We start from the raw sequence: 13,909 nt of genomic DNA, 5'->3' as shown, positions 1-13,909 counted from the left end.
GTCGGGACACAAGCTGAATAATCGGTTAAGAGGTAATAAATAATCGTTGTAATAACTGCCGAATAGTTGAATAATCGTTCTAATAATCGTTAGATTAATCGATTATCAAAATAATCGTTAGTTGCAGCCCTAAAGTCAAGTCAATTGTTTACGAGTCAGAGTCGAGTCGCAAGTCATTTCTTTTGTGACTTAAGACTCGAGTTTCCATCTCTGGTTTACAAGTTTCGTTTTTTTTCCGGTGAAGGTTCTTTTACATGTTGACTAATATCCATGACTTCTAAGTATTTTATAACATTGCTGCAGTTTCGAGATTCTCAAAGTGTGTTTCTCGAAGTATGTGCGTGTCGCTGTTTTCTTTTTTATCTCAAAGATTATTTAATAAAATATTAAGACCTGATGGTCTAAACATTGCAAGCAAGTGTCAGCCAATAAAGTATTTTTTGAGCAATACATCAGTGTAGAGACACTTGCCATTTTTTTTCCTTTAAACAGATCCCCATAAATGTATGCTCATCTCAAGTTGTTTTTAATGTACCGATTTCATAGCACAGTGATGTACTGCTTATTAATTTGTTTAACATATAACCAACTCTCTGCTGTAACTTTACTTCCAAATAAGAGATTAAACATTTTTATTGAATTGTGCATATTTCTGTGAATTATTTTCATGTTATGGCACCGCACGTGTGCAGCAGCTCCGAATCTTTTTTACTCTTTTTATTCTTTCTACTCTTTTTATTGTTTTTTGAGTTTGTTTTGTTTTGCACTTGGACCTAAGTACACAAGCATTAAGAAGCATTGGGTGAAGATTGTTTTTATTTAGGCATTTTTAATTGGAACTACCGGGACTGTGTCGAGAGCACTCAACCAAGGCTCCATTATCTACTCCAGGGAAAAACTATTAGCATTGCGGCACACAGCGATTCTCCCGGATGTGAATGCTGAGATCCCCACGGTGTTGAGAAGGAGATGGGGCTGCAGAGCTGGAGTAAAACGGCGTACAAGGAGAAGACGGTATAAACCATTCTTACCTGCGATTATTATGGGGAATGTACGCTCACACGGAAACAAGATGGAGGAGTTAACGGCACTAACCAGAACACAGACGGAGTACCAGGAGTGTAGCTTTGTGCGTTTTACAGAGACGTGGTTGAACGAACGGACTTCAGATCCACTTGTTACACTTGATGGCTTCCAACCGGTGAGGGCGGACAGGGTTTCTAAGGAGACGGGTAAGAGAAAAGGAGGAGGACTGATGTTGTATGTTAATAAGCGATGGTGCAACCCTGGGCACATTACTATTAAATAGAAATTGTGCACTAAGGACATTGAACTGCTAGCAGTCGGTATGAGGCCATATTATCTGCTGAGAGAATTTTCATATGTTATCGTGATATCGGTGTATATTCTGCCCTCGGCGAATGTGAATGTCACTTGTGATCTCATACATTCTGTCACAGCTAGGATGCAGACATTATATCCACAGTCTCTCCATCTTATCTCTGGGGACTTCAATCATGCCTCTCTGTCTCTCACGAATTGAATCTTTTCTTTAACAGATTTGATAGTGGATCTTCTCCTAACATTTACAGCCTAGCTTTTATTTTACAATGTTATTGTTTGCAATGCATAGACCTACTACTATTGTAGTATTAAGGTTTACTCGCATCCTCCACTGAGGCTGTAGATTGAAATATAAAAATATAGTGCCTTCAACTGAATTCATATCAGCCATTTCACAAGTTTCACCTCTTAAATTGATAGATGTAGTACAATACAAACATTAATGTGTATTGTGTATTGGATAAAACAACTATTAGAATAAATATTAAAATATAATTAAGAGTGTTGTTTACTTTCTTAAAAGTAATTTCGGTTATAAATGTTTAAGCGAATAACAACGTCAACATGAAAATAGCTTGTCATGACTCCGCTCTGCAGGTAATCTCCAAGTCCTCGCTCAAACCATGAGATTCATCCGCTACAAGAGCAGTGCCAAATCACAACTGAAGTAAAGTGTTTCTCCGCAAGTAACATGCTGTTTTATGCTTTAACCAAGGGCCAAAAGTTACACAGTGTAGCTTTAACATTAAACATTGCAAACAAGGTTTCACTCGATCACACTCTTGATTAAATTTTCGGAAAATTATCGAAAGGGGAGTAAAACAAAGAAAAAGAGCCACTTATTATTGTATAATCTGTAGGTCATTGCTCATTTCACATTTGAAGAGTGCATTTACATAAGTTACAAACACAGCAGCAAAAGATTTGCCATTTTTTTTTAAGGGTCACACAGAGGGTGAAAATGGTCATGAAAAACTAAATGAAAACTGTTTTGATGCCAACAATCTTAACTAACATTATAGTGGACCTCATGGGAAAAATAATATGACCCCTTTAACTAATACATTTCAAATGGTCAAATTTTTCAGTCTTCAGTAATATATATATATTTTTTTTTATGAACTGTAACAGGCATAACTAGCAACCCATTCAGGCCCCTAAAAACCCTCCTGGACCCTCTCACAGACCACAGAAAACCCAGTCTACTTTCAATCAATAAAGCACTCACGTGAAGCTAGTAAGGTAAACAAAACACATGTGAAAATATATTGCTGTAGTGAATCAAAAGTGTTACATAACCACCACCACATTTCAGATGCGAAAACAGGGCAAAGTGATGAAACTGCAGTTTAGAAAGGTTTTATAAGAAAAGCCATGAATGAAGAGTATATAATTTTGGATTTAAATAAATTTAAGAAAACAATCCGATATAAAAAGAACGCTTTATGTACTGCAGTAACTTATGTGACAGCTGCTGAAAATGATACACGACAATCCACACCTCATGATCTGAAAGTGATATTGTGGTCAACATCTTAAAGAGGACCACTATAGCAGGCAAAAAAAAAAAAAAGACAGTAATGTGAAGTTTCAGGAAAAGACAAAACTTGGATTTCTTTGGAAGCTCAATGATCTTCCAAGACAGCAAGAGAAGGAAGAGTGGAGCACAGGGAGCTTGTAACCGCAGAAGCTTTTAGAAAGGTCGATATTCAGACTGGAAACAACTAATTAAAGTCTAATTGCACTCAATGAGACCATAACTTATATCAGGGCTGTCAACTGATAATTATTATTATTTTTTTTTATTGAATTAATTACACAGTATTCTGACTGATAAAAGAAAGATCATTCAAAAATCGAATTGTGGTAGATGAGTAAAGCATTGAATATATATATATATATATATATAATTTTTTAGTCGAGTACTCTTTCTAGGGATTGGAGGTGCACCGATCGATTGGCCACCGATCTAAATCGTCCTAGATTCAGGGCCAATCTTTTTTGCAGCACAGAGAGAATCAAACATACTACCACTCTAATGAATGAGCACTTGCTGAACCCTTAAATCATGACAATGATTTGAGTTGCTGGCAATTCTAAGCATTCACGAATTTAAACTTTCAGAAATGCTGTAATTCAGATGAATATGCCAATTTGTTTTAAAAATGTGTAAGAATTACATGTGTATGAATACTGAGGTGCCAATTTTAAATCAGATGAATTGACAATCAGACGTTGTGTGAAGCAATAGAGACAGTTTGAACAATCACACATGCTTTTAGTTTCACTCCCTCCAAGTGCACTCTCCAGGTGTCCTTAATAACTCATCAGTCGCTCGTACCAATTTAAATCAGATTTATATGTTTGTCACAATATCACTAATAACAGCAAAAAACGCTGCTTTAATAACTAGCAATTTGTATTATTACAATACCCCAAAGGCAGTAAACATGTCACAGATACCAATGATTTCTCATTGGAGCAGTTTGAGCTTGTAATGGATATGCTGTATCTTTCTTATTTTTGAACACATCTTTGCTGTGTGTGAAGTTCTCATGGGCACCAATTTACTAAAAGATTGCATGTATAAAAATATGTGCAAACTTGATAGCATGCTTAAAAAAAGGTCCGAGCTGATCTACTATCGTAGTCTTTTAAAGATTGTGTCTTTCAGATGCGCAAAATAGTAATGGCTATTCAGATGGCAATTTTTGTGTGTTTCCCTGAAATAAATATGCAATTTAGAGGCGTGCCTCCAAATGCGCATAATATATGGCGAATTCTAAATGCTAATTAATACAATTGCACCCGCAAAGTGATTTATCAAGCCTAAAAGTCATTTCAGAATCAGAAACTACGAGAGCAAATTAATACGAATAAAAGGCAAGTATTAATCTGATTTGCACTGTGCATCATTCTGTCACTGTGACAAAAAGGAGACTTTGAGAACAGATAACACCCTTTATTGACACACATTAATTTGAAATTGAATATTCATGAAAAATGTTTTATTCAATTATTTTAAAACTCAATATCATAACTGATAACATCATAAGCCTACTAACAATTTATGGCCAAATTGTATAGTAATTTAATGTTTTAAACATTGTTTTTAACTGCCGAAATATTGTGAAATATTTTAAGTGGCGGTTCTTTCCAGTACTCGAAGCAGGCCGATACACACCTGTACGCCGAACACGTTTCGCCATAGTCAAGACCTTACCATGGTCAAGATAATAGTTGTTTGGAGATTTCATTTAAGTATACATCAGTGGTGCGATGGCTTAACATGTACATAATATTGTATTTTCTTTGTGTATTATGAACATTTCAACTACTCTTACACTTGTTAAATAGGGATTTTATGATGATCTCATACAATCCTATAAATAAACAAATGCCACAATGTTATTTTTATTCAATATATTTAGTGAGAACTGTACTGTAATTGCATTTGGTTGAAGTGCCACACGTAAAAGCCTCCTTTTGGAGGGTGTGACCATCATATTTGCACGTTTAGTTATTTGCGCGATACTTCTTAGTAAATCACCCGCAAAACGGCCACGACACGCACACGCAATTTCATAGATTGCACAAGCAAAATATCACCTGTTTTTTTAGATCTCAGTAAATCGGGACCATGGTGTTTACTGGTTTATTAATAGCGACAATAGAACTATTCATATCCATTTTCAATTAAAATAAATGTTAGCACTTCACAATTAATGTAATTATAATGTGTGGGGCATAAACTTATAGGTGCAGCTGTAGAATATAACAAAAGAGTGGCAAAGGGCATATACAAAAAAAAAAATGATGATTGGTATCGGCCGGTCTTAGTGTTAAAGAAAATCAGTATCAGCCTCAAATTCCCTGAACACCACTACTAGGAATGTTAATGAATAATCAATGATAGAATATTCTTCAATAATATTTCGATTAATTAAGGTTATCCATTGTCGATGGATCAATTTCAGCACAAATGTTCAGTAATAGAGACAATAATGTCTATACCAGGGGTGGGCAACACTTTTTTTTTATCAAAGGGCCATAGTGATATTGATAAAGCAAGCTAGGGGCCACACATTGGAGGACTAATATGGAGCATGAAAAGCATAATGCCGATTTATGTTAAATCACATGAAAGCACAGCAAAGCAAATTTCTTTATAAGGTAGCTGACAAAAACAACCTTTTTGTTTGATATGTCCCTACTGTAGAACATTTTGTCCATTTCAATACCTACCAACATCTGGTGTACTCCGTGGTTAAAATTAAAGTATTTGTTTTCATAATACAATACAATGCAGTATCAACTCATCCATTGGTATGCATGACTCCAACAAGAACCAGATATCAATAGAGTAGAATTCAATAAGAATCAAAATACATGGATTTGCCTGAAAGCACACACCATCGTCTCTCAATCAACACCTCAACGGCACATATTCTGAGTGCCCCCCAGTGGACTCAAGGCCAAAGTATACTTGGTGCATCCGTGTTGCTGAATGCTCCGTGAACAGTATGCGTGATGTAAATTTAATCATAATCCAGTCCATGCAGCCAGATTTTCTAGACTTGCGCAAGCGGACATCGTCTGTGCGCATCGTCGGCGCATGCGCCGGTCATTGACTCTACTAAAAGAGTATCACAAAGAAGTTGTAGTGGGCATGCCTCAAATGCGTTCGTAGTCCCTCGCGTTCAGATTAGTATTCTCACAAAAGCAATGCGGTCGACCAGGCACGAGCCGATCCGGAGCATGCAAAATCGAAGTATACCTGGGCCTTCAGATGTAACTGCGAGATTTGGTGAACGATTCAGAGGGAAAGTACAGTTTAATTCAGCGTTGCCTATGGAAGGCAAATGTGCAAAGGAAAATCAATTTGCGATATCCAAGTAGTGTTTTTAATAGTCGGTGCAGAATGAGTACTCGTTTATTCTTATTCGATTACTCAAGCACATCTCTACTCAATACATTCATTTCCATATCATTGACTGTAAGCCCATCACTGGCCTATAGCAATCTAAAGTTTATCAATCTGTTTGAAGAAGACTTGGGGGCTGTTCACATAGGAAGCATCTTTGCATCTGTCTTCACTATTTTAGGGTACGCTTACACGACAACAATGTATTAAAAACGGAAAAGTTTTCCCTTTGCATTTTTTAAAATTTTCGCATTCAGACGACAACGTTGTCAAAACGATCCTCGTTCACAAGGATCCGCGAAAACGACTAAAAACGCTGTATTATGCATGCCAGGCCAGTAGTTCGCGATGTCACTTTGTAAAGAAACGCCACGCACCTGCGCACATAAGCATTCTTCCACAGAGCGGTGAATACAAACAATGAAGATGGCGAAAGCATCGAGCAATTTTGTCTGGATGGACGATGAGGTTGCTTTATTACTACAATTATTTTGCTGGAGAAGCGTCAATAAACTCAAAATCTTGAGCAGCACAAACACTGTCCTGTAGTCCGCCATTGTAGTTTTGAATGTTTCGCGCATTGTTTTGAAGTACTTGCGTGCATGCCTATAGACTGAACACGTAATACGCGTGTGCATGACGTCATCGTTTTCACATATTTGCGTTTTTGTATGTTTACATGGAGACAATAACGGCATCTTTTCAAAAACGTGCACTGTGAAACCAGTTTTCAAAAGTTTGCGTTTTCAGGCTCCAAAACACCGTTGTCATGTAAACGAACAGCCAAAACGCATAAAAAGTTTTCCGTTTTTATTGAAAACGTTGTCATGTAAACGAGCCCTTAACTGTTGGTCTTAACATGTGTAAGTTCGCAACACAGCTTACTGTTTTTTCAACTATCCTTTATGAAACTATACGTTTTTAACTTCAGAAATCCGTTACATTGACAGCCCTAATGTAAAAGTTTGAATAGGATAATTTATAAAAACATTCTATCCAAGATATACTGGCCAAAGAATTGCATTAAAATTGACAGCAATGTTATATCTAATATTGAAGGCTATCTCTATATTAATGGCCTCAATAACTGTCCTCAAAGTTCTGTCCTAAATGATGACACCTTTGACATCATCTCTGGATGTAAACAGGAAATTAAACTCTATCCCATAAGGCACCTCCTTCTACAGACCGAAGCCCATCTGAAACTACATCAACTATATGAGACATATTCCAGGCAGACAACACTGACAAGACTGATGTTAAAAAAAAATTGCTTTCTATGCGGTTTACTTTGGTTTAGGAAGGACTTTGCAATACTGTATGTCTAAGTTATCATACTCTGAGAACTTGAGTCCAGCAGCAGGTAAAGAATGTCACCGATATGGACTTGAATATTGAAAATAAAATCTCATTTAATTGTTTAAGGAAATCCCCAATATCACGGCAGACTAGGACGTTAGGGAAAGTGAAACAAACATTCAAGATTGTCACGAGATGGTAGCGTATAAATCATTCAATAAAACAAACATTTTCTCTTAATTCCAGTAAATTGGCTGATTTCCTGCCATGCTTCAGGTCACTGACAATAATGTGAGACGATCTTAAATCTACAAATTATTGGATTTAGAGTAACACAGTGTCATTGGATGGTTGTTTACAGCCTACCTGACTTTTCATGATTCTTTCACTCTTTCTGTACAAATTTAGCACTGAAACGGCAAGTGTAGATTTCTACAAGAATGGTGCACAAAGCATAATTCAAGTTAAGCCACAGAGCTCCAGACAAACAAAAAAAAAATTACTGCCAAAACTGAAACATTTAGAAGTCATGTTTTTAGTTGCCCAATTTAGTTACAGAAGTGCTCGATTTAGATGTTTGTTCAGAAGATAGAAAGCCGAAGAAAAGACGATTGTTAAAAAATCCCTCTTTCTCCAGGAATGTTATAAAATATCGATACATCGATTATTGATTGCCACGTTATTTTCTCTGTGTTTTTGAGGCATCGATATGTTAACATTAGCCAACATTTAAATTAGAAGCCTAATTTTGTGTGCTTTTCAATTCACTGTCAGTTGGCCTTCCGTTTCTGTAGTCTGGCATAATAGCTTTGAGAGTGCACAAAAGGGTGATATAACATTTACTGTACTAAATACAGAAGCTGGTCGCACACCGGACGACAAGCGCCATGTCGCATATAGTCACCATACACACAAAAGTTACAAAGGTGTTTGTACTGGTGTAACGGTGCAAACCGAAAAATCTGAAATGGTGACATTTATTATGCAATTTCTCTGTATGTAGCCTTGATTAGATTTCATTCAAGCTGCCAAACCACAAAAAGAGATACCTGAAAATAAATTGTGTAGGCTATATGAAAGATACATATACACAATATATATTCCAGTGATGGCTAGGGTAAATAATCGATGTCCAAAATTATTTGGGTCAAACTGAATGGAAAACCATGCTAGTTGCGCTCCATGGCGCTGCAGAATTTTGAGCAGCCCCCGGAGTCGTAGTGGAGCGCCGCCCGTGTGCTTGCTTTCATAGAAAAAATTTAGAATTTTAGAACGCGTCATGTCATCCGCCAATATGCGTCCAGTTTGTAACTCCCTTTAAGTTACCCTTCTGCTCACACTTTACCAGAAATATGAATGAAGAGACAAGGACAATTGTGCAACAAGTGATTTATATATGAAACCATGCAGATATACATCAATAATCATCGGGAAAATGTTCTGGTTATCGATGCGTGAAAAAGGCATTGATCCCAAGCCTAATATATACAGCATATACACTATACAATATATATATTAGGCAGCCCACACACAGAGGCTACAAGAGTCAAAACTGAGTGAAATCCCATATGCAGTATTATTGTGCTACCAAAATACCAATAATAACCAAGAATTTTTTATTTTTTTTGTAAATGTCTGGTGTTCTGGTAAGTCACTAGTAAGCTGTGAACTCACTGACGGCTGAATCACTGTATGACTCACTGAAAAAGTGACTTGATTACATCTTTAGAGTGCGCACACACAAAGTGTTCCTGAATGTCACCAATGGTGACTAAATTTTGAATTATTGGCACAATTATTAATTTTGCCTGAAGCCCTGGTTAAGCGCAGTCACACTTGGCTTAGAAATAATGCTAAATGTGGGCCTGGTTAGCTCAGCGAGTATTAACACTAACTACCACCCCTGGAGTCGTGAGTTCGAATCCAGGGTGTGCTGAGTGACTCCAGCCAGGTTTCCTAAGCAACCAAATTGGCCCGGTTGCTAGGAAGGGTAGAGTCACATGGGGTAACCTCCTTGCGGTCGCTATAATGTGTATTTCTCGCTCTCGGTGGGGCGCGTGGTGAGTTGTGCGTGGATGCCTCGGAGAATAGCGTGGGCCTCCATGCCCGCTGTGTCTCCACGGTAACGCGCTCAACAAGCCACATGATAAGATGTGCGGATTGACAGTCTCAGACAAGGAGGCAACTGAGATTCATCCTCCGCCACCAGGCGAGTCACTACGCCACCACGAGGACTTAAGAGCGCATTGGGAATTGGGCATTGCAAATTGGGGAGAAAAGAAAACAAAAAGAAAGAAAGAAATAATGCAAAATTATTTTTGATACCGCAAATGAAAGGATATTAAATCACACTCGAGGGCTTCTGGTTTTAATTAATAATTTACAAATAACAAATATTATCCTCAAAATGTGCAATTATACCATTTACTCACTTTTCAGCAAAAAAAAAAAAAAAACACGCAGATTTGAAATATATATTCTTTGTGTTGAGCTAAGAGGTGTGTGACATTTCAATCTTCTATTGGTCACACATCCTCCCATCATCTGAATTTGCAGGTCAGAGTTCACCAAACCTGAGCTTTCACCCACAGTGAAATGCAAAATTTCTTCTCATGAGCTTGCATTTCTGGTCTCCTGCATTTGGTTGTGTTAGAAATGGAAGTGAATGGAGTTTGAAGTGTAAGTGTAACCGCGGCTTTAGCATACATGTTTGGTGCCAATAGGCTTGGGATTTATGCCTTTTTCACGCATCGATAATCAGAAAATTTGCCCGATGATTATCAATCTATATATTTGTTGACATCAACAACAGAAATAATCGCACTTGATACATGCTCTTATAATTGAAAAACATAAACAAAGCTATGCATGATAAAAGAAATTGCCACCCAGGCTACAGGTTACATTTTATTTTAATGTGTTGGGTTGAGATTGGATGTCCAATGTCAAATCTGGGTCCCAAAGCAAAAACATAAATTTACCTTGCATTTTGGAAGCTCTGAACTAACTCATCTATTAATCTGTTGTTCCTCAGGTCTTGTGCAGTCGATGGCTGAAATGAAAATTCAAATTAAACTAAGCCTAAAAGCATTTTAAAATAAAACTATAAACTTAAAGCACTGAGATAACAGCAAAAAAGAATAAATAAATAAAAAATACCAATAATGACAAGCTAGTAGCATGGTATGACAGTTATGTTTTGATTGCTTAGATGCTTACCAAGTTGCAAACAGGACACACTAACTTGTAGGAGAGAAATTGCCGTATGCAGAGGGAACAAACTGTTGGAACAACACATTAAGCTATGGCTTTAAAGTTTGTTCAGAGTGTATTTCTGCCTTAAAATCATCATACTGTTAAAATTTTTAGTGTGACATACTTACAGTTGTGAGAGCACTGAGTCATCATGGTGATGTTGATAAACTCAAAGCAGATAGGACACCGAAGCAGGGTGTCTATGTTCTAAAGACAGACATGAAATAAAGATCTAAGTTGAAAACAAACCTGGGAATATTTACAAAGCCTTGACATCTTTGTGCAGCCCGTCAGCATGCTTCTTGACATATAAAACAAACGTAATGCATTGCAGTTCGTTCTGATCAACATCAGACGTGCAGGGATCATATAATATGAACATGACTTGATGTGGCGTGGTGTTATAACAAGAACACAACAACTGTACTAACATTAAAATGCACTGATGGTTGAAAAAGCATTGATTTTGAACTGAATTAACATTTTCCGTGAGACCTGTTAGCGCAAAGACTGATGCAATGCTATTACCACACAAGTTATAAAATCGCACGAGACATATATACATGTTGATACCCCTAATGAGCGGATAATCCTGTTTTAACTACATGATTAATAAAAGTCAAAATCTGTACGTACTTTCAGACATGACAGGTTCGGCGGTAAGTCCACTTCAATTAGTTGAGACATTATATTCAAACTGCTGTATTTTTACCAACTTTACATGTAAAAATAGACACAAAAAATAAAAAACAATAACTATCTATCTTTCTAGCTATCTAACAATAAACTCCCGCTCGCCGCCAAACACGTCCCACAATTACATCACTTCCTGTCGAAATTACAACGTCTGTGTGAACGCAACCTTTACAAAAACCACAGTAAAGTTTCGGCTAAATAACTACTGACATTGTTGTTAGAACTGTAAAACCATAAAATAAAATAAAAATTAAAAAAAAGTAAAAAAGAATATTAAATCTCCTAACATTAACATATTTTTAGAATCGCTCTTTCATTTGTTACATTTAAACAATTAATTAGTAGTAGCTAGGTAGTAGGTTTTTTGTTTGTTTGTTTGTTTTTTGTTTTTTGTATTATTATTTTGTAATGGAAGGCACATATGCACTAAAAAGGAAATGTGGGCTTGGTTTATCCACAGGTTTCCTGAGCAACCACGGGACGGCGCCATGATAATTCTAATTGCCTATTTTCTGTATTCTGGTCTCGAGACGCAAATGTAAAAAACTACCAAAATCCAGACGGAGAACAACAACCATTTAAGTGTTATTCTGAGTAAAAATGAATTTCAGGATCAACTTGTGTAGTTGTCAAGTCAATCTTTATTTGTATAGCACTTTTTAACAACACTTTGTTTCAAAGGAAATTACGCTATAACAGAAAATGAATGAATACAGTGCCATAGTTATTTAGAACTATTAGTGGTTAAAATTAGTAAACAAAGTAAGTGTTGGTCAATGGTTAAACAAAATGATTTTATATGAACTATAAGTTTTAGTGTTAAAGTCCTTGAAGTCATCCCGAATTAACTGAGGAAATACACATAGATGTATTGTCTTTTGATTTTGGCCGATGAAGGCTTTTGTTAGCAGTTAATTCATTTTCTATGTAGTTAATTTTTTAAGAGAGTCTTGTCCCTCCTTTGACCAAGATGATACAAATATCATTCAGTGAGAAGCATCGCAGTCCAGCTGGAAGCTTATGGCAGGTAATTTTGGTGAACTCCATCCTGAGCCCTTGCTTCAGACAGTGCAGTACATAAAACATAATTCTCAAGCCTATCCAAGAGACTGTCATGATCTATGGGATCGAAGGCAGCATTAAGATCTAAGAGCACAGCCGTGATCGGGTGATAAGAGCAAGTCATTTGTAAAGTCTCTGTACTATGAAGGGGCCTAAATCCTGAAATTCTTCATATATACCATTTCTCTGTAAAAATGATTTGAAATCAGTCTATAATTAGCCAGTTCTCCTGGATCAAGCTGTGGTTTCTTGATAAGTTGTTAGATAACTGCCAGTTTAAAGTTTCTTGGGGCATGCCCTAAGGGTAATGAAGAGTTAATAATATTAAGAAGAGGTTCTTAAATGACAGGAAACACCACTTTTATGAGTTTAGTCAATATTGGGTATAACAGTTCAAGATGGCGCCGAGTATGGCTGCTGCGTTGCGAGCTCCGATGCAATATTGCAGTTTTTTGTTTGTTTTGTCTACAATTCTTGTGTTTTTTGTCTTGGATGTTGTCTGCCTTATTGTCTATGATAGACAAACACTTTTGGACATCGGTTCTGCAATAGCCCCACGAAAACCAGACTTTAAATACCTCAATGCCAACCCGCTGTTTTCAAACACGCCAGCAGAGCTCTTTGTCTGGGCAGCCCGGCCGCAGAAAAACAGCCGGAAAAGGGGAAGGAGAGCCGGCGTTCTCATCAGACTAAGACGTAGTACAAATCGACCCCCGCTACCCAGTATTCTACTGGCAAATGTTCAGTGTCTGGACAACAAGCTCTGCGAGTTGAGAGCGCGGATCTCTTTCCAATGAGAGACGAGGGACTGCTGCATTATCTGCCTTACAGAAACTTGGATGTCTGCGGAGATTCCAGACTCAGCCATCGAACCCGCGGGGTTCTCCATGCACCGAGTGGACAGAGTGAAAGGCCTCTCAGGTAAAAGCAGATGAGGTGGTGTATGTTTTATGATCAATAAATCCTGGTGTGATCAGAGGAACATACATTCTATCAAGTCTTTCTGCTCTCCTAATCTGGAATTTCTCATGCTTCTGTGTCGACCATTCTGGCTACCGAGGGAATTCACAGCGGTCATTATCACAGCTGTGTACATCCCCCCACAAGCCGACACAGACCGGGCACTCAAGGAACTGTATGGGAGTATAAGTGAGCAGGAAACCGCGCACCCTGAGGCCGCGCTCATTGTGACCGGGGACTTCAACAAAGCCAACCTCAAGTCAATAGCACCAAAATAATACCAACACATCAGCTTCAACACACGAGGGGACCGGGTTTTGGACCATTGCTACTCTCCCTTCCGGGATGGCTACAAATCCCTCCCCCGCC

At 37.6% G+C, this 13,909-nt stretch overlaps 1 protein-coding gene across 5 annotated transcripts in view; it reads right to left on the bottom strand.

Moving 5' to 3' along the window:
* rad18 (RAD18 E3 ubiquitin protein ligase) overlaps positions 1–11,634 on the bottom strand; it is a 77,286-nt gene extending 65,652 nt beyond the window's left edge. For all 5 annotated transcript variants that reach the window (XM_051711287.1, XM_051711289.1, XM_051711288.1 and 2 more), the window contains exons 1-4: positions 11,459–11,634; positions 10,951–11,029; positions 10,787–10,848; positions 10,549–10,619 (exon numbers count right to left, since the gene is read on the bottom strand). In XM_051711287.1, the coding sequence (XP_051567247.1) occupies positions 10,549–10,619; positions 10,787–10,848; positions 10,951–11,029; positions 11,459–11,509 (263 nt within the window). In that variant the 5' untranslated portion in view covers positions 11,510–11,634. The remainder of the gene's footprint in view (positions 1–10,548; positions 10,620–10,786; positions 10,849–10,950; positions 11,030–11,458) is intronic.
* Between the last annotated feature and the right edge of the window lie 2,275 nt (positions 11,635–13,909).

This window comes from Myxocyprinus asiaticus, chromosome 12, assembly GCF_019703515.2.
Source record: "Myxocyprinus asiaticus isolate MX2 ecotype Aquarium Trade chromosome 12, UBuf_Myxa_2, whole genome shotgun sequence".
NCBI lineage: Eukaryota > Metazoa > Chordata > Actinopteri > Cypriniformes > Catostomidae > Myxocyprinus > Myxocyprinus asiaticus.
This window is presented reverse-complemented; position numbering and strand designations above follow the sequence as displayed.